The sequence below is a fragment of the Eutrigla gurnardus genome, assembly GCF_963514095.1.
Source record: "Eutrigla gurnardus genome assembly, chromosome: 22".
Lineage (NCBI taxonomy): Eukaryota > Metazoa > Chordata > Actinopteri > Perciformes > Triglidae > Eutrigla > Eutrigla gurnardus.
This window is the reverse complement of record NC_139933.1, coordinates 12,537,772-12,564,456: the sequence shown is the minus strand read 5'-3', so window position 1 is coordinate 12,564,456 and position 26,685 is coordinate 12,537,772. Positions and strand designations below refer to the sequence as shown.

General features: G+C 44.3%; 1 protein-coding gene across 1 annotated transcript in view; it reads right to left on the bottom strand.

Annotated features, from left to right (window-relative positions):
* Nucleotides 1–5,368: 5,368 nt before the first annotated feature.
* fam20cb (FAM20C golgi associated secretory pathway kinase b) overlaps nt 5,369–26,685 on the bottom strand; it is a 42,428-nt gene continuing 21,111 nt past the window's right edge. The window contains exons 4-11 of the mRNA XM_084040237.1: nt 12,544–12,636; nt 9,725–9,840; nt 8,959–9,139; nt 8,551–8,660; nt 8,343–8,424; nt 7,663–7,722; nt 7,327–7,477; nt 5,369–7,173 (exon numbers count right to left, since the gene is read on the bottom strand). Coding sequence (XP_083896363.1) covers nt 7,057–7,173; nt 7,327–7,477; nt 7,663–7,722; nt 8,343–8,424; nt 8,551–8,660; nt 8,959–9,139; nt 9,725–9,840; nt 12,544–12,636 — 910 coding nt within the window. The 3' untranslated portion in view covers nt 5,369–7,056. The remainder of the gene's footprint in view (nt 7,174–7,326; nt 7,478–7,662; nt 7,723–8,342; nt 8,425–8,550; nt 8,661–8,958; nt 9,140–9,724; nt 9,841–12,543; nt 12,637–26,685) is intronic.

Here is a 26,685-nt window from a genome sequence, read left to right as displayed (position 1 = left end):
CATTTTGGAGCATGAAAAGGAATCTGGATTCATATCAGCTGTGTGTGTCTTTTATCTGTCCTGTCTATGAATAAATAATTTAATCCATGTCAGCCATTCCTGTTGGGAAAAAAAGGTATTACATTAAAACAGATAAAGGGTCATTCCACTGGTTTTACACATCAAGGTCAGTTTATCGGTCTTCTAAGTTCTACTCTGGAGGAAATGCTCCAAAGTCTGAGAAAAGGTTGGGCTTCAAACTAAAACTATTTAACAAACAGCCAGTTATAAACAGGGGCAGCAGGATTTAAGAGACGTAAGCATTCAGCAGAAAGGGAGGGTCTAATGATATCAAGTTGCATAAGAGGAAGTGACTTATTGACACTATTTTAAGTGTCAATAAGTCAAATGTCAGAGTTGCAGCATAATGTGTTCTACTTTTGTTGACTTATTGTTTTTAAATGAAATGCTGTTTTTGAATTTTCTTTTTGTTATCTTTAAAAAAAAGTATAACCCACTATAAACACACAGTGGCTATTTTTCTGCATTGAGTAATTTTACAGACTTTCGAGCACATTTTGCTGATTATTCTTAAATTGACAACTTTTTCTTCAATTTTTACAGTATTTTTACAATGTGGAATTTCTACTTGTACTTCAAAGAAAGGATCTGAGTACTTCCAACGCCACCAAGTACTATTATGGGATAAAGTATCCCAGTTTATGCTTTCTAAATGAAACCACAAAGCAAGACAGCTGACCAATCAGGGGTCAGGAGTGGTCTGGGCCTGTTCACTCCAGACAAGGAAAACAGATTGATTCAAACAAAGCTGTAAATAGACGGACAGAGAGAAGCAACGTGGAGGAGAAGAGGAGGTCACTGTATCAGCTCGGTCTGAACTGAGATCAGATAAGCACCACATGGCTCACTCCCATGACGAGGCTTCCTCTGGCGTCCTGTCTGCGGCCGACCGCGGTGATTACAGCCCTTAGTTCTCCCCTGGTCACTCTCTGTCCCTCTGATGGTTGTCTCAGACTTCCTCCATTCATAGTCTGTCTGCCCGTGTGTGTGTGTGTGTGTGTGTACATGCATTTATGTAAACCAACCAAGTGGCTTTTCCGGGGGCTGTTCTGTGAGGAAAGGTTATGAAAACACAACAGTGCACTGGGAACTGTAAACATGCCTGCACACAGAGAGCCAGGGCTGAGGGCCATTTTCCTTCACACCGTGCTGTGCAGTCATCCTCACTGCCAGCATTCACCATCCAAATACAACGGGTGACAGATAACAACCCGGATCTCCACCAGAAACTCTCACTTCCAATCTTGGTGTGCAAAATAAATTTCATCACAGTTTTTCTGTAGGAAAGTCCCCCTCTGGTCAACCTGCGTTTTGTCTGGTGTTTGAGCGTCACTATGCAGAATGACGAAGGCTGTTTAGAACAGTCACCTGCTGAAGGGGGGAAGTTTCTCTGTGCTCACAATGTCGAGCTGGAATGAAAAACGCATCTCCAGTCATATTGTGCATCTATTTAACAATATATGCTGAAAAATGAATTATTGAAAAAAATATTTCTTTGTATTTTTAACTCAAAATCAAATATAGCTTGAGAATGTTGGGAATTAATCTGCCGATCCTGTCGTTCAGACATACGTCATGTTACAGGAGCTGGTACATGCAGGATTTCTTGGTCCTCATCTGAGTAAAGTAGTAAGGATACAACAAGTACAACAGTGCTATGATCAAAGTGCTAGGTAAGAACATAGAAGTGCATTTATTTTAATTTTTTTTTTTGTGTGGAAGTGTACTGTGGCCCAGAGGTCAAATACAAAAGCCACAATGGAAGTGGCCTCAAACACATCTCAGACTAATATAATATAAAAAATAAAGTAAAATAAATAATAATAAAATAATAATAAATATAAAGCATGATTATTATTACACTTAATTAAATATTTCTAAATATAATTTAAGTCAAACTACCATTGTCGAATGTTTTCTACAGTTTTTTCTGTATATATGCGCGCTCCCACGCTTTTCGCTTCACTCGCCATCTAGCCCAAATATTAAGCAGCTTCTATCGATCATTAGTCATCCGTTCATATATCGTATTATACCTCTGACCACGGAACACCAGCACCTGGCAACCGGCCCGTCAGAGGAACTACATTATTCACATGTACATGGAATTTGGATTTCCCTCCGAAGTAAGTAATATCACTTATCTGGTTTAAATAAAGTTCCTTTATTATTTGATTATCAATAGACAGGCATATGCATGCATAAACAAAATCAACAGACATGTAGGCTAATATAAGTCGTTTTAATATCATGTATGAGTTTGGTGGGATAACAAAACAAGTAGTGGGATATTAGTGAATAAACAATATAACCCATGTTATATATACAGGTTGCAATACGTGTCCGATAAGAAGAAATAAGTAGTTTATCAACAAATGAATAGGAAAGCATTCAGAATAAATGTAATATCTTGTGTTTTCTGTTACAGGTTGGTGCCAGAGGGCCGGACTGCAGGTCAATCCTCATGTTCCCCCGCTGGGCCTCTACTTCGGGAAGGGGATTTAAGGAAGGACCTCCGTCTTTTTAGGCCTTCCATGGAGAACCTCGTCCACTGCTTACTAACAGAACATACTTTATATATAGTTTACATACTTTCTCCGGCGGCTGAGGGAGTTTAAGGTCTCCCCCTCCGTCCTGAGGACCTTCTACTCCGCAACCATTGAGAGCATCCTCACAGGTTGTACCTCAGCCTGCTATGGAAGCTGCACTGCAGAGGGTATCAAGGCATCCCTCACCACGCTGGAGGAAATGTACAGCAAGAGGGTGAGAGCCAGGAAAATCAGGCCTGACGCCTCTCACCCAAATGCTGGCCTCTTTACCCTGCTGCAGTCGGGCAGACGCCAACACTGCATTAAGGACCGAGAGACTGAGAGGAAGAGCTTTTTCCCGCAGGCAGTCAGACTTCTCAACCATGATGGATTTTAATTGGCACTTTTTGCACTTAACCTACACCTGCACTTTTTAAGTCATTTTTATACTATACTTTTTATCAATTATTTCTATAGCATCACCTTAGGTAGATGCCTGTTTTTTTTTAATACATTACTATTTATAAAAGTCTTATTTTTTTATTTTTTGCAGTGACAGACAGATTGCTTTACCCCTTTGTAATTTCACTGTATGTAAAGAATGCTCTTTTTTTTTTACAAAAGATGTGAGGAATAAAACTTGCGGAAAAAAAAAACATAGATGGGTTCCTTGTCCATAGTTCCACGGTGGTGATGGGGGTGACTGCAACAAAGCCAATGAGCCACTCCAGCAGTCCTGGGACATCCTCAGTGGCTCGTAGCTGCAGTGTCTGCTGCAAATGTCCAGATCCCTGTGTTGCAGGAACATGATTGTTGTTGGGGTTTTATTTTTGTTTATCAGTGGTGGAGTTAATAAGTTATACCACACAGTATAAGCTCTTACAGTCAAATGTTTCCTGTTAAATGTTTTAGGCTATGCTAAACTTACAAAGCATAATTATGAAGTAGTACCTAATCATTTTTATTTAAAGCAAAACAATGTAGGCATTTGCAGGATAATGTTTAAGTTGTTTAACTGTGTTTTTTAAAAAGTAAATCAAAACAAGAGAAAACCACAGGGTGATGTCACACGACGCCAGAGCTAAACGCTGCATTAGTGTTGAACTTTCAGTCTGCAGAAGTATGTTATGGACACTCAGCTACAGCTAGTGTTCAATGGACTTCTGTTGGATATTCCTTTACCCATCCTCGCCTTTAAGTTCTCTCACTGGGAGAGGACCCCTTCATGGACTGTGGGAAGTAGTGTATTAATGCTGGAGTGATATTAGGGGTTTAATTATCATCCAGGGTGGGGTAGTGTTGCCGGCCTTATGGGTAACCTGGGTACCGGTATGTGACCTGAGGTGTGATGGGAAGCGTAGTCCCCGTGGATGTGTGTGGATGTGAGAAGCCGCTACTCCTCACAGACTGCAGTGTTCCTGTCCTCTTGTAGACGACTCAATAAAAGTCTCTGGTTAGACAGTGAAGGATCTCTCCTACATTTACATTTACATTTAGGTCATTTAGCAGACGCTTTTGTCCAAAGCGACTTACAAGTACATTTGTCAAAAGAAGGAAACAAAGAAACTAAAAAAGCTAAAAATAAAACAAATGTTAGGTCCTTATCTGAGTAAAGTAGCTGTTCAGCAAACATACCTTAAAAGCAACAGTGGGTCATGCTATGTAGAGTCGAGGTGAGGTCTGAACAGGTGAGTCTTGAGCCTTTTTCTGAAGATGGCAAGTGACTCTGCTGTCCTGACATTAGTCGGGAGTTCGTTCCACCACTGAGGCGCCAGAACAGAGAAGAGTCTGGACTTTGCTGAGCGACATTTGTTTGATTTCAGCGATGGTGGTACCAGCCGGCCAGCTGGAGTAGAGGAGCGAAGTGCTCGCTTCGGGGCATGAGGTTTGACCAGTGTTTGAAGGTAGATGGGTGCTGTTCCATTGATGGCCTTGAAGGCCAGTGTCATCGTCTTAAATTGGATGTGTGCTGCAACAGGGAGCCAGTGGAGGTCACGGAGGAGGGGGGTCACATGGGAGAATTTGGGTAGATTGAAGATAAGGCGTGCTGCAGCGTTCTGGATACGCTGCAATGGTTTAATCGCAGAGGCCGGGAGTCCAGCCAGGAGAGAGTTGCAGTAGTCAAGGCGGGAGATGACCTGTGCTTGGACCAGGAGTTGCGTTGCATCCTTTGTGAGGAAGGTCCGAATCCTGCGGATATTGTAGAGGGCAAATCTGCAGGATCGGGCCACAGCAGTGATGTTGGGGGTGCAGGATAGTTGGTCATCGAGGATTACATCCAGGTTCCTCGCAGACGACGGCAATACTGTGATGCCCTCGACAGTGACCGACAGGTCCATGCGAGGGCAGTCTTTCCCTGGGATGAAGAGGAGTTCGGTTTTATTCAGGTTAAGCTAGAGGTGATGTGCAGTTGTCCAGACAGAGATGTCAGCCAGACAGTCTGAGATGTGAGTGGCAATGTGGTGTGTTGATTGACCTGGCAGTGTGGCATGGAGTATGTCCTGCTGGAAGAACCAATCATGAGTGTTGGGGAACATTTTCAGAGCAGAGGGAAACAGCTTTTCTTCCAGGATGACCTTGAACATGGCTTGATTCAAGCGTCCTTCACAAACACAAATCTGCATGATTCCAGCCTTCAGTGCAGGTTCCACAGCATCCTCTTCATACTTACCTAAAACACTCATCCTGGATGATCACGTACAATGTTATTGTTGACATCCAATGACGATGAAGGATATAACTAACTCACATCGTGTTAAAAAAAAACAGAACCACTATAATATTCTGCTTATTTTTGTTTTATTGCACTTTTACCATGATGCAAAGAAATAAAAAATAAAAAATCCACAGAAACAATGAGTTGAATGAAAAAAAAAAGAGAAGCATTTGACTTTAAAAACACGCCATCATAAGGTTCTCCGTGGAAACCACCCTTACTTCCACGCAAACTGTACTGACCTGACACAGGACTATGGAAACTCAGAACAACTAATAGAACCGTTATGGAACAGATGTAGTCAGCACACACATATATGTAGACCTCCGCATCTTACCTATAGCTCGTCCCCCGGAGGAGCTCGAGCCTTTCCGCTATATGAAACCAGACATTCAAGTATTTCTATCATTGCACAGGCACTAGATTTTCCTACTGTATATATTAACTTTCAGCCAGCGACTGAATCGTTGACACCGACAGCTAAAAGCTATCTGCTCTCAGTAATGAATGAAATATACATCCTGAAAAATAATCTCTCCACAACATCAACATCTGGACGTCAAATATATTACAAAAAAAAAACAAAAAAACAATAATATAAAACTATTAGTGTCACATTTTGCTTTTGGTACCATAAACTCTAAGCTCCCATCTGTTGCACTGAGAACAGAAACAGTATTTGGATCAAACTCTCACCAACACTTTAAACCAATTTGAGTGAGTCAGATCCTTGGAATGGGATAAAATATGGAAAGGGTTAAACTTTAGAGGCACGGACCTGGCAGCTACTTTATGCACATGCTCAGTTTGCCCTCTTGTGGACAAATGAGGAAGTGCACCACTGTGATGTGAAATTCATCAGTTCATTGTTTTGACAGAAACCGATTAGTATTAATTTCAAATAATAAATATTAATTTTAATAAATACTCTCTCAAGTACAAGTAACATTTATGGGCAAAATTAACGGACAAAATCCAGGAGTAAACCTGCACTCCGATCAAAATATTTCCATCTTGAATACCAACAATAAAAAGCTGAATCAACTCAGCAGAAATCAAATTTTTTTTTTAAACATTTTTCAGTAAATCAATAAAACATAATTCTGATAATTAAGACAACAGGAAGTCGACCTACCACCTCCTCCTCCACCATGAATATCCAAACGAAACACTTGCAATACCAACAATACGTATAAACACATAATTCAGCTCGTGAAGAAGGGGGGGGGGGGGGGGGGGGGGTCGGGAGGTTAGTCCCCCAGAATTCACTGAATTCAACAAAAGGGTCCTGAACAAGACAGAGAGAAGGCGCCTCTTGCAAGACTTTCATGGTTTGGTAGTGCTGCGGTGGGTCGGTGCGGTGACACTATCCTACGCTAGAGTCAGGGTGGGATATTTGAGGGAGTCTAGGTAACGTGAGGGGCTGGTTCGGTTTAGTTTGTGACCCGGCCCCAGATCCACCCAGAAGTCTTTGACATCACCCGTGAGCATTTGTGCAGTTCGGTTCATTGCACTTGTTTCATCACGGTCAAGTCCGATCCAGCAGGCTTCCACTTCCAGACAGCTAACACTGACCTCAGGCAGACGGGCTTCCCAGTAAGTTCTGCCAGGGGGGGAAAAAATCAAGCCCACTGAGGAATTCATTACAGATGGAGCTCATCTGTGTTACAGGATGCCAATTCAGTTTTAAGGGAGAAGCCTGGATCTCATATCTCCAGGGAGTCAGTCCCAACTAGCTGCACCTCCGGACAGCTACCTCCGTCGTGGGCCGGTGTGGCCGCGGTCTGTCCCTTGGTGCCCCTGGAGGTCGTCCTCGACGACGTAACTGTAGCCCTCCTTTTCAACGCATTCTGACAGCACGTTCAGCACCTGGTGACAATGACATACATTATCACATCGTGTTCTTTAAACAGTTTTTCCTGGATGTTTAAAGGAACGGTTCAATACTTTTGGGTAAGTCAGATAGGTCACATAATCCCAGCTAGTCTTTTAAACCGTGAAGAGTGAGTACGCAGCACTGACCTGGCGCAGTCGTCGGTCCATGGCATCCAGGTGCGGCTGGATGAGGATGGGACTAAGGCGGTCCCTCACCAGGGATTCTGCCATGAGCGTGGACAGCTTGTATTCTTCCTTAGCGAGCAGCTGCAGACGCAAGTGGGTCGACTTCCTTACCCTGAAGAAAGAGAGCAGCCGGGGGGGGGGGGTAAGAGCCGTGGCTACATTCACCAACATCCCCATATGCTCGACAATGCTGACGACGTGAAAAGCCAACTAACAATGTGTGAAAATCGTGCTTATGTATCGCCATCAAGTCTTTCTCATCAAGCTCCATAAAAACATCAGCAAAGAAGACCTCACCTGCAGCACTGGGTCAACGGCACCAGAATGGACGTCTCGTCATGGGAGTGCTTTCCAAAGCTACAGGGAAAAGACAGAAGCATGATGGATGCATATTTCTTATTATTGTTTGTTCCCTCATCTTGCTCACCTGTAACTCTGAAAGCAGTTTGTGCTACAGTATAACATTCATTATTAAATATATGTAATTTCCTGCATTTTCATAAAAACGTCCATCCATTGGTGAATATAATGAGCTTTCCTGAAGAACACGATCTCAGCCACAGTATACATATTCAAAGTGCTCACTATTACACACTATTACTCAACCATGAGCTCATTATGATAAGATATACAATTTATGAATCATATACTGCAATGCATTAAAACCCCCGTTCACACTGACTGCATCTTTAAAACTCATCCAACACATTCATTCGTTTTAACACGATTAGACGTCATCCAAAAAGTATGTCAATAACCATCATTTTCAGGAAACGCTTCTATAGTTTTATTACCTCTTCATAGCTTAATGTGAGTCTGCTTTTAAAAAAACATATTTTTACGCCATTTTATAAATGATTCAAAATGTCAGAAAATGATGTTCAATATATCTGCACATTATGTATTTATTATGTACAACGAGCAGCGCGGTTATGGACGACGATCCGTTTCTCTGCATTTCAAACGCAGCAGCTTACCCTCTGCCGTTGTCCAGGTGGATGATAAAGGTCTCATTTCCAAACTTCTCGAACGTCTCATAATGGTGGCGATCCATGTTGCCTGTGTTGGAGCACCAGAGTGAAACAGTGAGAGCACATATCTTCATGTTATATAGAGTTTACATTACATCTTCTGCATTATTGACCTCTGAAACGTTGCTTAAACCTCCAGGACAGTGAAACTCACCCATGAGGAAGTCAAAGACGGTCATGTCCATGATGTCCAGCAGTCGTGTCCCGCTGTCGTACGGCGGAGTCTGTTTGACTTCCTCGCAGTAGTCCGGGTCCACTTCCCACCTGAGGAATTAAATATCACATTAACATCATGTTTCCAACTTGTTAAACCTTGTAACTGTTGTTCATTCTTGGGATCATTTTTGGGGAAATTCATTCATATTATTTCTTATAACAAGATTGCAATTTAGTGTTTTCTTCCGTGGCAAGTTTGTTTTCAGCTCTACCCTGACTTACAAGAGATCTTCCAAACCACGCATCTCTTGACAGTGAGTGTAATAAATATCCTCTGACTGCTTGACGTCCAATGAATCACTCTGTCTGCTTCATTCAGTGAACGAGTGCAGGACCCGTCTCTTACTCTGCCTTCTTGCGTTTGTGGTAGGAGCGTCTCCACGGGTTCCTCCAGGTCTTGCGTTTCGCGAGGGCCAGGTCCGGGAGGAAGGCAGCCAGGGATCCTTCTATCTGGTCCGGTTTACCGCACAGAGCGTGCTCAGTGGAGCAGTAGTAGGAACACTCTCCGTAGAAACACACGTTGTTGGCTGAGAGTCAGAAAGAACACACATTGTTGTGGTTACTTGGTTTAAAAGAGCTCAAAAGGAACTGTCAGGTGATTTTTTTTCCCTCCCTCCTTTTGAAACGCACACCGCCTTATTAAAAAGGCCAATTTTCACAAGATTAAAATGACCCGGAGACAATCAGTGACTTGTGTTAATTGCGGAGATTTATCAGTTATTTTTAATCCTGTGAAAGTTTTCAATGTGTATAATATGTAACGTAAAAGTGGCATCGCTAATTAACGACAAGCTAGAGTCCCCTGATAATGCTAATCCCATGGAAATTAATATGCCAGTAATTCAGGCCACAGAACCAGCTTTGCGCTACATTATTAAGAAGAAGACTGTTCATTTTTGCTTGGCTTTGACTTGCATAACGAAACAATATCATGGAAGATGGCACAGATGGCTCTTTCTTCTGAAATTAACACATACGCACGACTGATGGTTGCAAAACAGCTTGTCAACTGACATGTGTGCAGGTTTTTTCATCAGATCTGACCTCGTGGCATTTTATTTCATCCCTGATGCGTCTCTGAAAACCAATAACTGCCCTTTTTCAGTTTGTACCTGGCGAAATGAAGAAGGTCCTCCAGAGTTTTTTGTCTCGCGTGACGTCTCGGATCTCCTTGGTCATGTTGACGAGTCTGCCAGCCACGGGAGGGACGCGGCGGAAATCTAGGATCCTACAGGACAGAGAGACATACTGAAGGGTTACAATCTGCCTTCACAATACAGCAGCTGTGACACTCGCCTCATAGAGGCAATCAACATAATCTGACCCAACTGCTGCAATTTGCATCAAAAAGAGTCAAATCTGAACACGTGGATATCTACATATAAGATCTCCATCAAATAAATGCCCATAATTCCACTTAATAATAACAGAACGCTCCTTCTAACTCCACCATGGCCAAACGATACTCCTGTAAATCACCGTCACTGCCAAGAGGGGGCACTGTGACACAAGTCCTGACCTGACAGTTATACCACATGGTTGTAAAACCTGTGGTTTTTATGTGGCTATCATTCTACATCAAAACCCATTTCTAACTTCCACACAGCTTCCTGGCTGTGCATATTTCCAGATCTAGGTTTTATGGAAAGATGGCGTGATCGTCTTCCTGTGTGCGTGCCACATGCCTATTTTATGCATGTTCCCCCCCCGTTGTCAATACCCCTCCGGCTTACAACAGCAGCACGGGCTCTTTAAAAATTGATAACCCTGACAACACCTAATGGCCGAGGCCTGAAGGCGAGGAGACACAGAAGGAGAGGCTGAGATTAAAGATGCAGCGAGGGGAATGAGAGGAGAGAGATGGACGTGGGAGAAAGAGGGCCGTTAACCGAGAGCTCGTCATAGAAACGATCCCATCAAGCAGCGTGTTGACGGGTGAAGTGAGACAGACGCACGCGGTCGCTTCTCCTTCCCCCGGACACAGGATGAGTCTGGCCTGCTGCCACGTTAAAGGAAACAGCTACGCTAGCTTCAGTTCACTCTTTCCTTCCATCCTTGTCTCTTTGATAAAGTGTATTTCCACCAAGGCCATTTGAAACTAATTTTCAGGGTGGGACGGGAGGCCCCTACTAAGTGCATGAACAGTGGGAATCAAGATTTCGCATACGCCCAGCTGAAAAATGTATAAGACACCAGCTATGTGGTTTCAATATTTTAAGGTCACACGGGTCCTTGTATGTCTTTCATGTCTGCTCGCTCTTTTTTCCTCACCTATAGCAGCACTTCCCGTTTGAATCCAATCACATAATTAATGATGCTTACAGTGTAGCCTATAAGAACAGACAGTGGCTCTGTGTGTGTGTGTGTGTGTGCACACGCCGGTGCAAATCCTGCTTTTAAAAGAGCCTGTGTGTGTCTGCGGGCCCCCTGGGAGGCAGTGTAGCCTAAGCCTCTGCACCAACGGCAGCAGCGGCAGCAGCTCTGCAGCCAGGCTCTAATTTAGAACAGACAAAATTAGGGGAAAAAAAATAAAGCGCTGCTTTTGGCAAACCCTGCCTGGCTTATATTTAGAATGGGCACAGGGCCTTTCATGCCTTTGGTTTCCTCCTCTTCCCCTTAACCCACACATATGCCGGGAGTGTGCACATGTATTTTCATGCATTGTGTGTGTGTGTGTGTATAGAGGAGGACCAGATGTGTAGCAGACTGGTGAAGAAAGCTTGTGCTAATGCAATTGCTGCTGAACTGTGTCATTGTGCCTGAAGGAAAGGCAGATTCAACATCGCTACCCGCCTTGGCCCCATTGTGTGTGTGTGTGTGTGTGTGACTGGACGTGTGTGTGTGTGACCTCGGAATCATCTTGTACCAGCAGCGTTCACACAGTCGTAATAACACAGAGCACACAAAGTGACGTCGGCTGGACTTCAATAGCACCGCGGCCGCTGAAACTCATCGCTTGCTCCGGTCGATCAGAGAGCCTCGGGAGGTTTTCTCTTTTCATTTAAGTATCTCGGGCAGGCAGACGGGCAGGCAGGCTATTAAGTGTTAGCCTTGTAAAGGCAGTGAAGCTAGGCAAGGAAGCTGCAGTCATTGTTCAGTCAGAGGCTAGCTGTGGGAGGCCGGCATTCATTCTCTATGACTCATGGCCTCTCGGTGCCTCCAGCCTCTACTGTACGGACCCGGCTCACACCCCTCGCTGTGTTTGTAAAGGAAAAGCTTCTGAGGGACGGAAACAGTGAAAAGGAGAAGAGAAATGTATAAAATGTGCAGGGCATTCATGCACTGAAGGACGATGCCTGCAGGCATGCAGGCATGCATTCATACACGTGGAGCCGTTTTGCCATACTGGTGGAGGACCTTGCAAACACATATCTGAAAGCTTCACTGTAAAACAACAGGTGCCCACTTCTGGCTTGGCGTTCTGCAGGTTTTTGTCCCTCCCGCGTGGTTAATGAGCTGACACGAGGAGCAGCTAATTAGCAATCAGGGAGGAACTCAAACCCGCAGGACGATGGTCTTCAAGGATGGGGGAGAAAAAAAGCACTTGGGCTTGAAGGAGTTCAAGCAGATTCAAGAACATTGGGGTCTTTTCCTTCGTTGGAAATGTTTGGAGCAACGGTGCCGTTTCTGGGCTGGACATCCACGGCTGCCCCTGAGAGTAATGTAGCCACCAGGCTTTGACAAGGAAGACGGATGCAGGGAATAAGAGAGATGATATCTCTGTTTCTACTGTATCGATTCTGATCTTTTTTTTAAAGAAAAAAAAACGTGCCTTTGCTTAAAAATGTCAGATTCAGCAAGAATTCTGCTTCACAAAGAAAGAAGGTGCGGTTTTAAATGAGCACAGATGAGAAGACAGACGGATGACGTGACGATGGGACGTCCCAGGTAACATAGCACCTCACACCTCTGAGACGTAACGCAGACTTACTTGTCGAGATGAAAGGCGGCAATCTCCGCGTTGTGTCTTTCAAAGTCCGAGAAATAGAAGAAGTCTGGTGGGGTCTCCTGCTGCCGGGTCTGCCTGCAGGGGCACAAGGGTGAAAACACAGAGGTCAGGTACAACTGTCACGCAAAGCCAAGGTTTGATAGCGAGCAGTAAGCAATAGGCTCTGATCACAGTTCAACTCACTTACATGAAAGTCCAAAAAAAACCCAGAAAATTTTCACATTTGAGAACAATTTTTTTCTTGCCAAATGTTATTCTTAATATTATGTGTTGATATTTGTACATTGGATTCAAATCAGTCCATGCCTTCGACACAACTTCATGTCTCCCTACAGAGGAGCCCAAACACTTTGACTTTACACCTGTGTACCAAACACAACGCTTTGTGAGCAAGACACAATAAACACTAAAACAGATGTAGCAGTTACTGTGGGTGTTTGGTGCGGCTACAAGAACAAGGAGGGACAATCGAAGGTCAGACACTTCCTCCTGAAGCGCCCACTCCTGTTCTCGATCTGTACCTATTTCTGTCCAGCTCTGATCCTTCCCCCCCAAAAAAACTGCTTTCCACACACATTCTGCCTTAAAGCTCTTACTGGAGGGAAAAGAGGCTCTTAAAGGCTTAAATCCCAGAGCTGATGGAGGATGGCCAGCACGGGGCAGGACAGACAGGACGCCCGGGGTGAAAAGGCGAAGTTAAAAAGGAAGTGGAGGTGAAAAGAGCTCCGGAGAAGGTGTGGGGTATAGACATTATGTTAATGTCTCACACACAAAGCCAGCAGCTATCATTCTCCAGATGAGCTGCATATTTGAGTTATTTTGCCTTTTCTTTTTATTGACAACAGTAAATACTTTCCGGGAAGGCAATGATTTGGGCTGCAGCCTCTGCCTCTTCTGCTTCAGCTAGTTGAGGGAGGATGAGAAGAATGGAAACTATCTTGGCAACTTCTCCTTCTCTCCTTCTCTCTCCCTCTATTCCCTCCGGATGTCTCTCTCTGTTTATTCTGCACAAAACCCCTCTATCTCACCTCCTCTGCGTCTCCACTCTCCCTCACACAGAACTGTTTTCTCTGCTTTCTTCTTAATACTTTATATCTGTTTGCCTCTCTCCCTCGCTCTCTTCCTCAGCTGGCTGGCTGATTGTAACTCCACAGCTGCATGGCTGACATATGCACCAGTCATTAACTAACCCAAAATGGAGCCTAGCGACACATTCATCCCCTTAAAAAATGTTCAAATCCCCAATTTCCTCCTCCCTTTATCTGTCTTCTTCCTCATCCTTCTCCGTCCTCGATGGAGGCGTTTGCCAGGCATGCAGATGGGTGGAGGTTCGACCAAAAAGGGAACTCAGAAAATCAGAACGTTGTGTGATTCATTTGTGTGCTGAGCTTATCAGATAAGTATTCAGCTCCCATTTTCGCAGCAGACTGCTCACTAGTTCTCCTATTTACATTTCTCGTACTCAGTTTCCTCTCCTCAGCCCTGGCTTCCACACGGCCACTGGAGGTAAAGACGGAGCACCGTCTGCCGATTGTATCCCTCTCTTCTCCTGGACGGCCTCACTTCAGGGACGCAGAGACTCGCTCCACACCAAGGAAACATGACACTGACTTTGAAAGTGGAGAGAACTGTCTATTTACACTGGTGCAGCTCAGCCCCAGCGACAGGAGAGCATCATTTAGTCCGGCATGTGAAGTGACGACCGCTGTTTTATCGATGGGGACAGTTGTGCTCAGTCAGGTCCTGAAGTTATTTCCCACCAGATATGAGGGAATTAGTTTTGGGCCGATAACGCGGCGATGCTTTTTTGAAGACTCCAATACAATACGTTTATATAAAGTTAAGTGAGTGTGAGGTGGAAAGATTAAAGCTGAAATCCAATGAAATTATTGAAAAGCTAAAAACACCACGTGTAACAGGCTCTACCACTCTCCGTTGAAAAAGTCTGTTGTTTTTTGTTATAAGTTGACAATTGCTGGTTGATGGCAACGTTAACAGAATCTCTTAGATTAGAGGCAACGTGTCTTCAAAGAAACCTAAAGGAAGTCCAGTTGCCTCCGATAAAGCTTTCAAAGATTATTCATCTTATTTTTAGTTGAAGTGTGAACAGCCACTAATGATTATTTTTCTAACTATGGCCCTTGCTCTTATTAAGTTATGGTTACTGAAAGGGATAGATTCAGGAGATTCATGTTGTCACCTTAAGGTTGCCAGGCAACTAGAGGAGACTCCAGGAAGTCATGGTAATTGGTGATAGTTGAGATCTTAATCAGAGGCCCGTGGAAGTGATGGTTAACAGATATCGTCACCTTTGGACTATGCTAAGCTAAGCTAAGCTAACCGGCGGCTATAGATGAATATTTAAAGGACATAAATGAGAGTGGTATCAGTCTGTTCATCAAATGAAAAGGAAGTGAATATATATAATATCATGTGCATTTCCCAAAAACGTCAGACTATTCCTTTGAATTAGTGTCTGACTCCATGATGGCATGTAAATCCTGATGTTGCGATGTGATTGTATCAATAATAAGTAACGTAAATACGATCATACGTCCCATGGCATCTGAGTCACAAATACTATTTAAGCGTGGACAAAATGTCTAACAGCGAAGCTCCAACTCTCCAGCATTTCATGACCGTGCTGACCGTACAGGAGCGTCGTCATGGAGATTTCTTGGGGGATAAGCATGAGCAAACATTCTAGTGCAATGATTCATGGTCATTCAGCCTTAAAGAAATCCACAAGCATACTTCACATAGCCCTACTACATTGCTGTCTCTATAGGGGAGGACACCACAATAAGCCGCTTTATTCCTGCTTCTATTCTTAAACTCGAATGCGCACCAAAAAGAAAAAGCAACTCGATGAGGCGTGCGTGCTGTGGGTCTGTGTCGCTGCTTTTGTGCGAGTCAGTGAATGCAACAACGAGTCCCAGCACGTGGATGTGTGGATACAAGCGTGTAGCCCCGGCTGCACCGACGCTCTCCTCTCACCGCCATGCCAGCCAGGAAGCAGGAAGGATGGATAATTATTGTGATCCACATCCATTAATGTTGGATGTGGATTCTGAAAAGAGAGGAAGAAGAGAAGGAAGGAGACAAAATGTGACAATGACCCTGGACTTAAATAGGGGAGATAAGCAGGGACGGTGGTGTAGTGGGTGGATGGGAGCAGGGACGGCGAAGAGGACAAACTATATAGATCCCTCTTAGTGTTCTTTGAACTAACAAATATGCAGCTGTTACACATTACCTAACATTACGTCTGTGTTCTGAGCGTGTTCTGATCAAGCGACCTATTAGAGGCGTGTTGTTTCAAGGAAGCTGTGTGAGGCGTAAGGCAAGGGGGAACATACATAAATGCATCACCACATTATAAAGTCTATAAATGTTTGAGTACACAGTCAGAAAACAGGGAGGAGGGCAGAGATGCTGGTTGCTCAAGAGCTATTCGTCCTTTTCAATTTGAACTGCTTGGTTGAGCTTAACCTTTAAAATATTTACAAATCCAGCGTGGAGTTGCTGAATGATAAGTCGAAATCTTGCACCAAGCTGCCAGAAGAAGCATACATTTATTTCCCTCCTTGGCAAGGCGTCGTGGGACAGCCAAATGTTGTTATGCAAGGATGGATACTTTCACGTAGGGTTTGGTGGCGCCGCTCTAGCCAGCTGTCTACACCGACACCCTTTATCATCGGCAGCAGGTGAGACGTACAGACCGAGCATGCCCAGTGTGACCCTGGCCTTGCTGTAAACACATAGTTTACACTGGGTGGCCAGACAGTTTCTTGGCTCCGCTCCCCACTCAGAGAGGCCCCAGAAAGCCAGCGGGGCAGCGGAGGTCTATCAGCAAACACAGCGCAGTGTGAGAATCTGGAAGAGCTACCTGTGCATACGGCGCATAGCTGACCTCTGCAAGAGAGGTCGAGGGAGAGAGAGGAGGAGGGGAAATCAGGAAGGGGGCAATTCTTTTTACACTGTCATTGATATCATATCTGGGAAAAGGCTATTTTGCCTGAAGTTGCAAATAAAAATACACTCAGATTCAGTCTGTCAGATACAGTTCTGGTGTTGGTCACTTTCTTGCCCTCTAGATGCCTTTGATACTAAACAACCAGGATGGTAAACCTGCAGCATGAGTCGACTGAGTGTGGTTTGCTGATACACATTTGCTGGATTTCTCATTTCAGTTACTTCAGTCATTCAGTATTTAAGAAAAGATGGTTAAAATTGAAACAGTTAAGGTTGTAGTAATAGTCCCTTATATAGGTTGAGCTCCAAAAAAGCCAAATCCTACATTTCCCACAATGCAACCTAATAGCTTTTATTAACTGCCTGGTAAATAACCATATCTTTCATACTCAGAGTCCCTGTTAGTTGGGCAGCTTTCTGATAAAGATGCTGAGTCTCCACCTAAACCAAGATTTCGCTGATGACATCATCAGTCATTTTCACAGTTTTTAGGAGGAAACAGAGGAAATTCGTCTGAGTATCGCTAAATTGGTGGAGTCCTCCTTTAACTCCCTGCTTACACCAAAATGTGATGCTGGCTGTTCCATATCATATTACATTTATTCAACAAAATTCTAAAAATCTACAAAAGGCTTCTTTAGTTGAGCACTTCTGGATGCTCCCATGCCAAATCCATGTTTATTTTTCCATTGATGCATCCCAGCGGCAACAAAGTGGAGTTATCCATTATGAAAAATCCAAAAGTCATGACAGCTAAGCCTGATGCATGACGCATTTCACTGTGATTTTTTTTTTCTCTCTCTCACACGACTGAATATACAATGGGCTTTATTTTCTTCCTCTGTTCATCTTTTTCATGCTCCAGCTGGTTGACTTTTGAACAATCCTCTCATGCTCAAGTATCTTTCTCCAGTTTCATCTGAGCTGAATTCTGGAAACAAGAAACATCCAAATCCCCCTTTTTTCCTTTGACTTAACAATTTTCTTATCCAAGGTAATGTATACTACCCAAAGTCACGGGGCGTCTGGCCGTAGCAAGGAGAGTTTTATCTAGTTTCAAAGTCAAACTGCCATCGATCACCTTAAGCCGGTAGCTGTGGTTGTAAGCCACAGTGGAGGAGGATAGAGGAAGATATGCTGTAAAATATAAAAGGACAAGGGCATTCTCCAGCCCCAGCGGGTTCCCACCAAAGGGCTGACTCCACACACTTGTCACACATCATCCGTCAAACCCACGGGCAAGGCAAAGTGAGCACACACACATCTTACACATATCTATAATACACCCATACATAAATATAGGATCATACTGTACATCACACACACACACACACACACACACACACACACACACACACACACACACACACACAGAGAAGCAGCTTGAAAGAGGTTTAAACCTCAAGAGGGGGTGGTTGAGCTGCGAGGAGGCAGGTAAGCTTTTAATGCATGAGAGCGTAAGATAGCGAATCCCATCCAGGGTCAACAAAAAAAAAAACAACAACCTGGGGATGAGAGGAGGCGCTGCATTGTTTTATCTCCAGCTTGACGCATGTGAAGGTTGACCTTTGGAGCGATGACATTTGATAAATTGAGTAAAAAGCCTTTCAGCGGCGTATGAAACGGGCGTACCTGCGCACACCCGTTTACCGGCGCCGCTGCTGTAACCCTGCGACAAGGATCCGCCGCCGCAAATGAGAAACTGTGACAGGTCATTTTCGTAGGAGTGAATTATCTGTAGGTGGTACACGGAGATGACATTTGGTTGTGTGACTGTGAAAGGACGGACAGAGGAAGGCAGGATTAAGGCGGGAAAGAAGGAGAGAAAGAATGAAAGACAAAAGCACAAAGGAGGAGTTAAGGTGCGGAGGAAAGAAACAAAGGAAGGAATAAAAGAAGTTAAGAAATGAGGAAGGGAAAGAAGATACAGAAGGAAGAGAAAGAAAGAAGAACTGATTTGGAATACAGCTACGAGGAGATTCGGCCTCTGAAAAACATGAGCTCCCCAGAATGCATCATTTGAGACATTTAGCGGGGGAGCTCTTAAATATTGCAAATGTTGGTTCCCATGTTGATGCACCGATCGATCGGCTGCCGATCGAAGCAGGTCAGTTTACCGCTGATGGGCCATGACTGGTGACTGGCAGATTAGTCTCATATTTCAGATTTTGAAAAGGGGAGGAAAGAGAAGGAGAAAGAAAGGGAGAAAGAAAGGTTTTTCATGTTATCTGCTGCCGACCAAAGCAACTTCAGAACACATTAAAAGCCGTTATATAATTCAATACACTTTTTGCACATTTAAATGCTCAATAGATCATTGTAAAAGGCTTACGGCAGTATGTCCTCCAACACGGACGTTTAAGTGACCCTTTAAAGGCTTTTCCACACTGACATCTAGAATTTGAAGGAAAGAAAACCGTCAATTTGAAACAACATATCAGCCTCTCCCTTCAAATCATAGTGAGTGCAGCCATACTAGTAATAAACATAAATAAAATCAAGGATATTTAACTAGCACACCACAAACACCCAAGGGCTCTCCAAATAACCTTCACACCGTGATCCAGGTGTGTGTGGGTGTGTTATCTCTTTATGTGTTTGGGTTATTTGTGTCGCAGTTTCTAAGTGTGATGGCTGTCAAAGCTCCCGGGGCACTGCAGCGCCCTTTCTCCTCCTCCTTCTCCTCCTCCTTTATTCCTTCACCCCTTCAGATCCCAGGCCTGACATACAGAGAGACAGCTGTTTCCTTCCAGCTCTCTCTCACTCTCCACGACACACACACACACACACACACACACACACACACACACACACACACACACACACACACACACACACACACACACACAACCACTGTTACAGCCTGCCTCCAATCAAGGCATTCTGCATGGAAAGCTATGGTTTGGTGTTAAATGCACCCCGAGATCAATTCAAAGACACAACCATGATTCACATCACAATGTGTATGAATAAAAGATAGTGTCAATATAATAAATCACGCGATGGAGATGATTTGTTAAAGGAAACGACACTCTGTTTGTAGTTGAGCCTCAGAATCCTCGGGAGCAGCATCATGTAAATGAAGACATCCTGAAAAATTAGCCAATGCCTTCACAACACAACAAAAAATGGGTTTTTCCTCCTTTGTTTTTTTTTCTTCCAACCTGGCGACGTTTCAAAGAGTTGTGCGCTTTTGTATAGAATAGTCCTAAATGAAAATCACTGAGTAAAACACAGCTATTAGAGGTTTAGTGTGTGGCAAGGCATTGTGAAGAGTGTCGGCTGTGAGGGAGTAAGAGGAGGAGGAGGAGGAGGGAGACGGCAAGTTTAACTACATCGTTATGGAGAGGCTCTTTAGACGAAGGGACTAGACGGGGGACAGAAAGGTGAAATGTGTGTGCCATTAGTTTAAGCTCATTCTCTTTGCATTAATCCTTTATGGAGCATACAAACACGCACACAGTAATACGATGCCCTATCCAGCCTCGTCTTCCACTCCTGCTGCCTGAGCTGTCGTCATGTCGCCCTGTAAACATCCAGGGCGGATAAACGGGCCGTAAAGATGAGGCCATCATCTCAACATAATACCAGACAGATATATCGCCGCCTCTGACGGCAGGACGTCCCAACAGTACACGTCCTAATACGGTGCCACCTCTCACCTCTACATCTTCCTCACGATCTCTGGAAGTCTTTATTAGAAAAATAAAATAAAAAATGAAACCTTCTACCTCCCGCTTGATGCTTTTTCATTTTGTCGGAACAGGTTTTCCTTGGTTCGACTGGGGGAACTGAGCACAGAGAAGCCCTTCCAGGACTCATCCAATGATGGAATACACCAAGAAAATACGCAATGGCTTTTTTTTTCTTCTTTTTTTTTCTTTTTTATAAATACATCAGAGTCAACATGGAAAACTGAAAGTTAATTAAATTGTCTGGGATTAAAAACTGAGCATGGACACACAATCAGAGTAAGCGCCGCAAAATGCTAATACCTCTCCTTTTACCTCTGCAAGCGGAGTGGGAGGGTTGGAGAGAATGAGACGGGGAGGGATGGATTAATTAATGGATGGATGGATGATGGATGGATGGATGATGGATGAATGGATGGATGGATGGACAGATGGATTAATTAATGGATTGATGGATGATGGATGGATGGATGATGGATGAATGGATGGATGGATGGACAGATGGATTAATTAATGGATGGATGGATGATGGATGGATGATGGATGGATAGATGGATTAAATAATGGATGGATGGATGATGGATGGATGGATGATGGATGAATGGATGGATGGATGGATGGATGATGGATGGATGATGGATGGATGGTGGATGGATGGACAGATGGATTAATTAATGGATGGATGGATGATGGATGGATGGATGATGGATGAATGGATGGATGGATGGATGGATGATGGATTGATGGATGGATGATGGATGGATGATGGATGGATGGATGGATGATGGATGAATGGATGGATGGATGGATGATGGATGGATAGATGGATTAAATAATGGATGGATGATGGATGGATGGATGAATGGATGGATGGATGATGGATGGATAGATGGATTAAATAATGGATGGATGATGGATGGATGGATGAATGGATGGATGGATGATGGATGATGGATGGATAGATGGATTAATTAATGGATGGATGGATGGATGATGGATGGATGGACAGACAGATGGATGGATGATGGATGGATGGATGGACAGACAGATGGATGATGGATGGACAGATGGATGGATGTATTAATTAATGGATGGATGGATGGATGATGGATGGATGGATGGACAGACAGATGGATGATGGATGGATGGATGGACAGACAGATGGATGATGGATGGACAGATGGATGGATGTATTAATTAATGGATGGATGGATGGATGGGTGGATGGATGATGGATGGATGGACGGACGGACGGATGGATGGATGATGGATGTATTAATTAATGGATGGATGGATGGATGGATGGACGGATGGATTAATTAATGGATGGATGGACGGATGGATGGACGGATGGATTAATTAATGGATGGATGGACGGACGGATGGATGATGGATGGATGGACGGATGGATGGATGATGGATGGATGGACGGATGGATGATGGATGGATGGACGGATGGATGGATGATGGATGGATGGACGGATGGATGGATTAATTAATGGATGATGGATGGACGGATGGATGGATGGATGGACGGATGGATGATGGATGGATGGACGGATGGATGGATGATGGATGGATGGACGGATGGATGGATTAATTAATGGATGATGGATGGACGGATGGATGGATGGATGGATGGATGATCGATGGATGGATTAATTAATGGATGATGGATGGATGGATTAATTAATGGATGATGGATGGACGGATGGATGGATGGATGGATGGATGATCGATGGATGGATTAATTAATGGATGATGGATGGATGGATGGCGAATATGAACGGAGGACCGATGAAGAAACGAAACAATGCTGGATACAACGATGCCGAAGATTTAACTGAATCTTTGAACCCAAATGTAAACAACGCAGCGTTGGGATTCCCATAGAAGCCCTATAAGAGGACAACTGAAGTGGCTTCCTAATCTCCGTTTTGAACGCGGCGGTGGATTACACGTGCGTGCGTCTCTGTGAGTGGGACGAGGAGATGATGAATTTCCCCGTATGGCATAAAAGATGATCCTTAATCTGTACCTTTCATTCAGCTTTCAAACGAGCGGCATCAATGAAGCGGCGCCACCGTCGGAGCTGCTCAGGAGTGCAGCAGGAGGGGCTGCACACTGACCAAATAATCACATTATGCTCTACAATTGCATGGACTGTGGATGTACCTTCTGTATATAGCAAACCCAATTGTGTGCAAAAGTGATCAGGTTTGGAGAGATTGGAGCCGGGGAGGTATACGACTGTGTGTGTGTGTGTGTGTGTGTGTGTGTGTATATAATATATCTCTATCCTGACTGACAGGGTGCTGTGGTAGTGGTAGCCACGCCCTAAAGCATACTGTATTGACGAAGACTTCAAACTAGTGACTGAGACCATAAACTCACGTTCAGCAATTTTTATTTCAGTCGACTTCATGTGGGTTTATTTTTCCCTGCAATTTGAAAGAATACCAACCAAGCAAATGTTCCCAAATTAAATTATACTACAGTTACAGATCCAATTATAACAAATATCAGATGACTGATCGTTTGACACACAGTAAGTACAACTTTGTTATAACGCAGAAGCAAGAGGCAGCCATTATTAGATTGTTTGAGTTGAACCTCAAAAGAGGAGAGAACGATTATGAAGCCCTACTCTCTTGATTAATGCCAGCCATTTTTTTTTTTTTTGGATCAGGGTTATTTATTTTGCCAGCTAACAATCTTTGATTTTGGTCTCATTTAGGTTTAATTCTATTAACTCATTACATCTGCTGTTCTCTCCCTCTGAGTATTATTACATCAACGTAAAGTCTTACCTGCTGCCATAACGTTCATATTTTCTAGAGGTAAATAAAAAGCCAGCAGCCGTGCACAATCACGGTTTATGACAGACAGTGAATCCATGATCACATTCAATTACCCGCATCTGTAATTGCTGCATATTTGACTTCACTGGAAGTGCTTCAAGTGCCAGTTTGTTTAAAATAGCCTCCATTCAGAATGAGAATCTCCAGTGGATGATTAGGAGACAGGCTGGACTAAGACTGATTGCCGTGGCCTTTCCAGGGCTATTCTGGCTCTGCTGAGTGTGTGCCTTCCACTCAACATTGATCTATCGACCCACAGTCCAGTAAAACCTCGCTCAGACCAAAAGGTGAATCTCATTTCTAAACACACATACACACACACACACACACACACACACACACACACCCACGCACAGCCGAGCCCATGCATCGCACACACAAACACACACACTAACAAGCATGTTGATTTTTGACAAGATTGATGTAGCCTCTCTGAATTCTCCTTGCGTCAACAATAGCCAGCCACTCTTCTTCACCCGTGCATGTGTATGTGTGTGTGTGTGTGTGTGTGTGTGTGTGTGTGTGTGTGTGGCTGTGCACCAATGAACCGGCATTGTGGGCTTTGTGACGACGTTGCAATCACGGCAGTGTAATTGGAATTGAGCAGCACATCCATGAAACCGTGCAGCTCGGTAGGTACGGTTAGGAAAACGATTGGCGTCGGCCGCTATCACGAGAAGCAGGTTGGCGCCTCGGGGGTTAAAGGACACCAGTATTCATGAAAAAAATAACTCCAAGCCGCTCTCAGGATGACCAGATGCACAGCTGCATGCTCCGATTTACTACGAGATGCTTGATCTAAGTTGGATTTCTAAATACAGATATTATGATGTTTTTGATAGGGGGGTAACGACACGTTTTTAAAATGATACGTATCATTTTCTACGATTCCGATACGATTCAAGGACGATATTTGGCCTTCTAGAATGATACGATTCAATGAATCGAAATCGATACAGTAACTTTTTTTGTGTTACTGTGAAAAAAATACCTGCATGGATACTGGACAGTGCATTTCTTTTAAGGGAATCATCAGGGGTAACAGAATTATGCAACAAAAAAACAACGATCACTAGTATTTGAGGAATAATTGAAGAGGGATTCTCATAAACAAGCATAATCCTACAAAAAGAAAGGAATCACTCTTAATTATTATTACGCTAACTGACTAGCTTCCCATACTGTGTGTAACCAGCCTTCACTGAACTGCATATTCATTCTCTGGCTTTGAGTCTGCGTTTCACGTCTCTCTATCTGCCGCTGGGCAGTCAACAGAGCACGAGGAAAGCCTCCTTTTAAGTGTGTCAGGACGCCGGGTCTTTGGGTCAGATGTGCTTTCTAAGGCTGATTCCATTGTGTCCATCCAGCCTGTTATGAAAATGCAAATGTATATACAAATCTTCACACTATCACATTCCTTAGCTGGCGGGTTGTTGTGGAAAAAGGTGCTTCTCCGGTGCATTAGCAGTTTGTGAGCCACCTCACGTACTGCTAATGCTACCCTGCATGTAATGAATGAAGAGCTATATGACAGACAATAAACCGCAGAGCTGAAACAATTCATTGTCAGTCAATCGACAGGAAATGAGTCAGAATCTGAGTCATCTGGACGGTTTCAGCTTCTTAGACGTGAGAATGTGTTGCACTTGAGAAACGCTGAGTGATATTTTAACCACTTTTTGATGTTTAACATTTAGAATTTAGAATTTTTATCGAGAAAACAATCACCAGATTAGGCGATAAGGAAAGTAAAGTTTGGTTGCAGTCCACAGGGAATCCAATATTTACTAACAGCCTTCTTCTGTGGTGCTGGGATTACATGAAATATAATATAAAATCGTTTAACGCAAACACAGCAGAGAACAGGAGAAACTCTCCACAAACAGAGAAGCGCCTGTGATGAAACCCTAACCAATTGCCTTTTTCCCCTCCCTGAACAACAATTACTGCTAATTATCAGCTTCTCTCTCCTCCTGCTTTTAGCACTCAAAGCACGTAGCCGCATCCATCCGCTGGCTTCTCAGGCCATCCTTCTCCGCCTCTATCTCCCTCTCCCTCTGCAGCCCTCATCTGCCCGTAACCAAAACAGCACAGGGGGATGCTGGGGTGTCGCTCGGCCTGATGGGACAGCGTGAGTTCTGGCGCTCTTCATTATTCATGCCCGCCCTCCTCCTCGGTGCAGTTTCTCCTCTCCGTTCCCTCAATCTCCTCATCCGCCCTTTTGCTCTCGCAGCATGCGATGGATTTATTAGGAGTATACCAGGAAGGCCTGCCGTTCCTTCGTACATCCTAATAAACACAATGCAGGAAGGAGAGGGGAGGAAGAAGAAAACATGGGAGGAGCAACGCTCACGAGAGCAGCCTGCTCTGCCTTCTCCTTTCATTCAGTCCACCCTCCCATCAACGAACCACTGGAGCCTGGCGGCAGCGGTCCATAGAAGTGGACGTTGGAGCTCTTGACTTTGAGCACACTATCACACTTTTTAATGACACGCATGTTGGCGAGCTGACTTTTCTTAATCTAAGCAGAACATAAATGATGATCCCTACGCCGGCTACTCTTCATTCCTGATTACCGCTCTCCATTTGTTCGTTTAATGGCACACACACACACACACACACACACACACACACACACACACACACACACACACACACACACACACACACACACACACACACACACACACACACACACACACACACACTGAGATGGCAACATTACTCTTCCCGTGAGAGAGTGGCCCAGTGGCACAGCCACATTAATGCACGTGCACATATTCCCTGAAGCAGCAGAGATGAGTCGGTGTGTCATGGCATGTGCAGATTTATGGATGTGCTATTGCCCTGGAATATATGTCTACTGCTCATTTTTATGTGTGCAAGTTCAAAGATGTTACATCGGACCATTTGTGCCATTAGAAATATCCGGCAAAGACAGAAGGCCTTTCTAAGCTCTCAGCGCCTCTCTGAGCCGATAGGCTGCAGCTTACCGTACGGTGGCTGCTGGGGGCTACACCGCTGACAACAAAGCCACGGCTCTCGGAAACATCAGAAGCCGGCGGCATCCAAACCCCCCGAAGAACCTCTCCGCCGCTTCGCTCATTGTGCCGCCGACTTATCAGGCCATTTCTGAATAGGACGCACTAATAGAATTATGAGGGGGGAATGAAAGGAGGAGAGAATGGCAGCGACGTTTCTGTCGAGAGCAGATTCATTTCCAGGGGAGGCGGCGGTCTCACAGACATATGTTGTAGCCATTGTGCAGACTCCAGTCAATAAGACCCATGGCTGACACTAAATGAACTCCCAGGCACGGAGAAAGAGCACCCAGGTGAGTCACATCCACATCTGAGATCGGGGAGCAGGAACGACCAGGAGAGAGGGCGAGACGTGCAGGAAATGCTATTTCCAGTGTGGTTGGATGCTGAGCGAGCAGGTGGAAAATTTTAAAATCATACACAGATACACATATGCTACACACACACACACACACACACACACACACACACACACACACACACACACACACAGAGAGGCCGAGGCCAGAACCGTCTGCCTGGAAACAGCTGGACGCTTGTACGCAGCACAGAGGT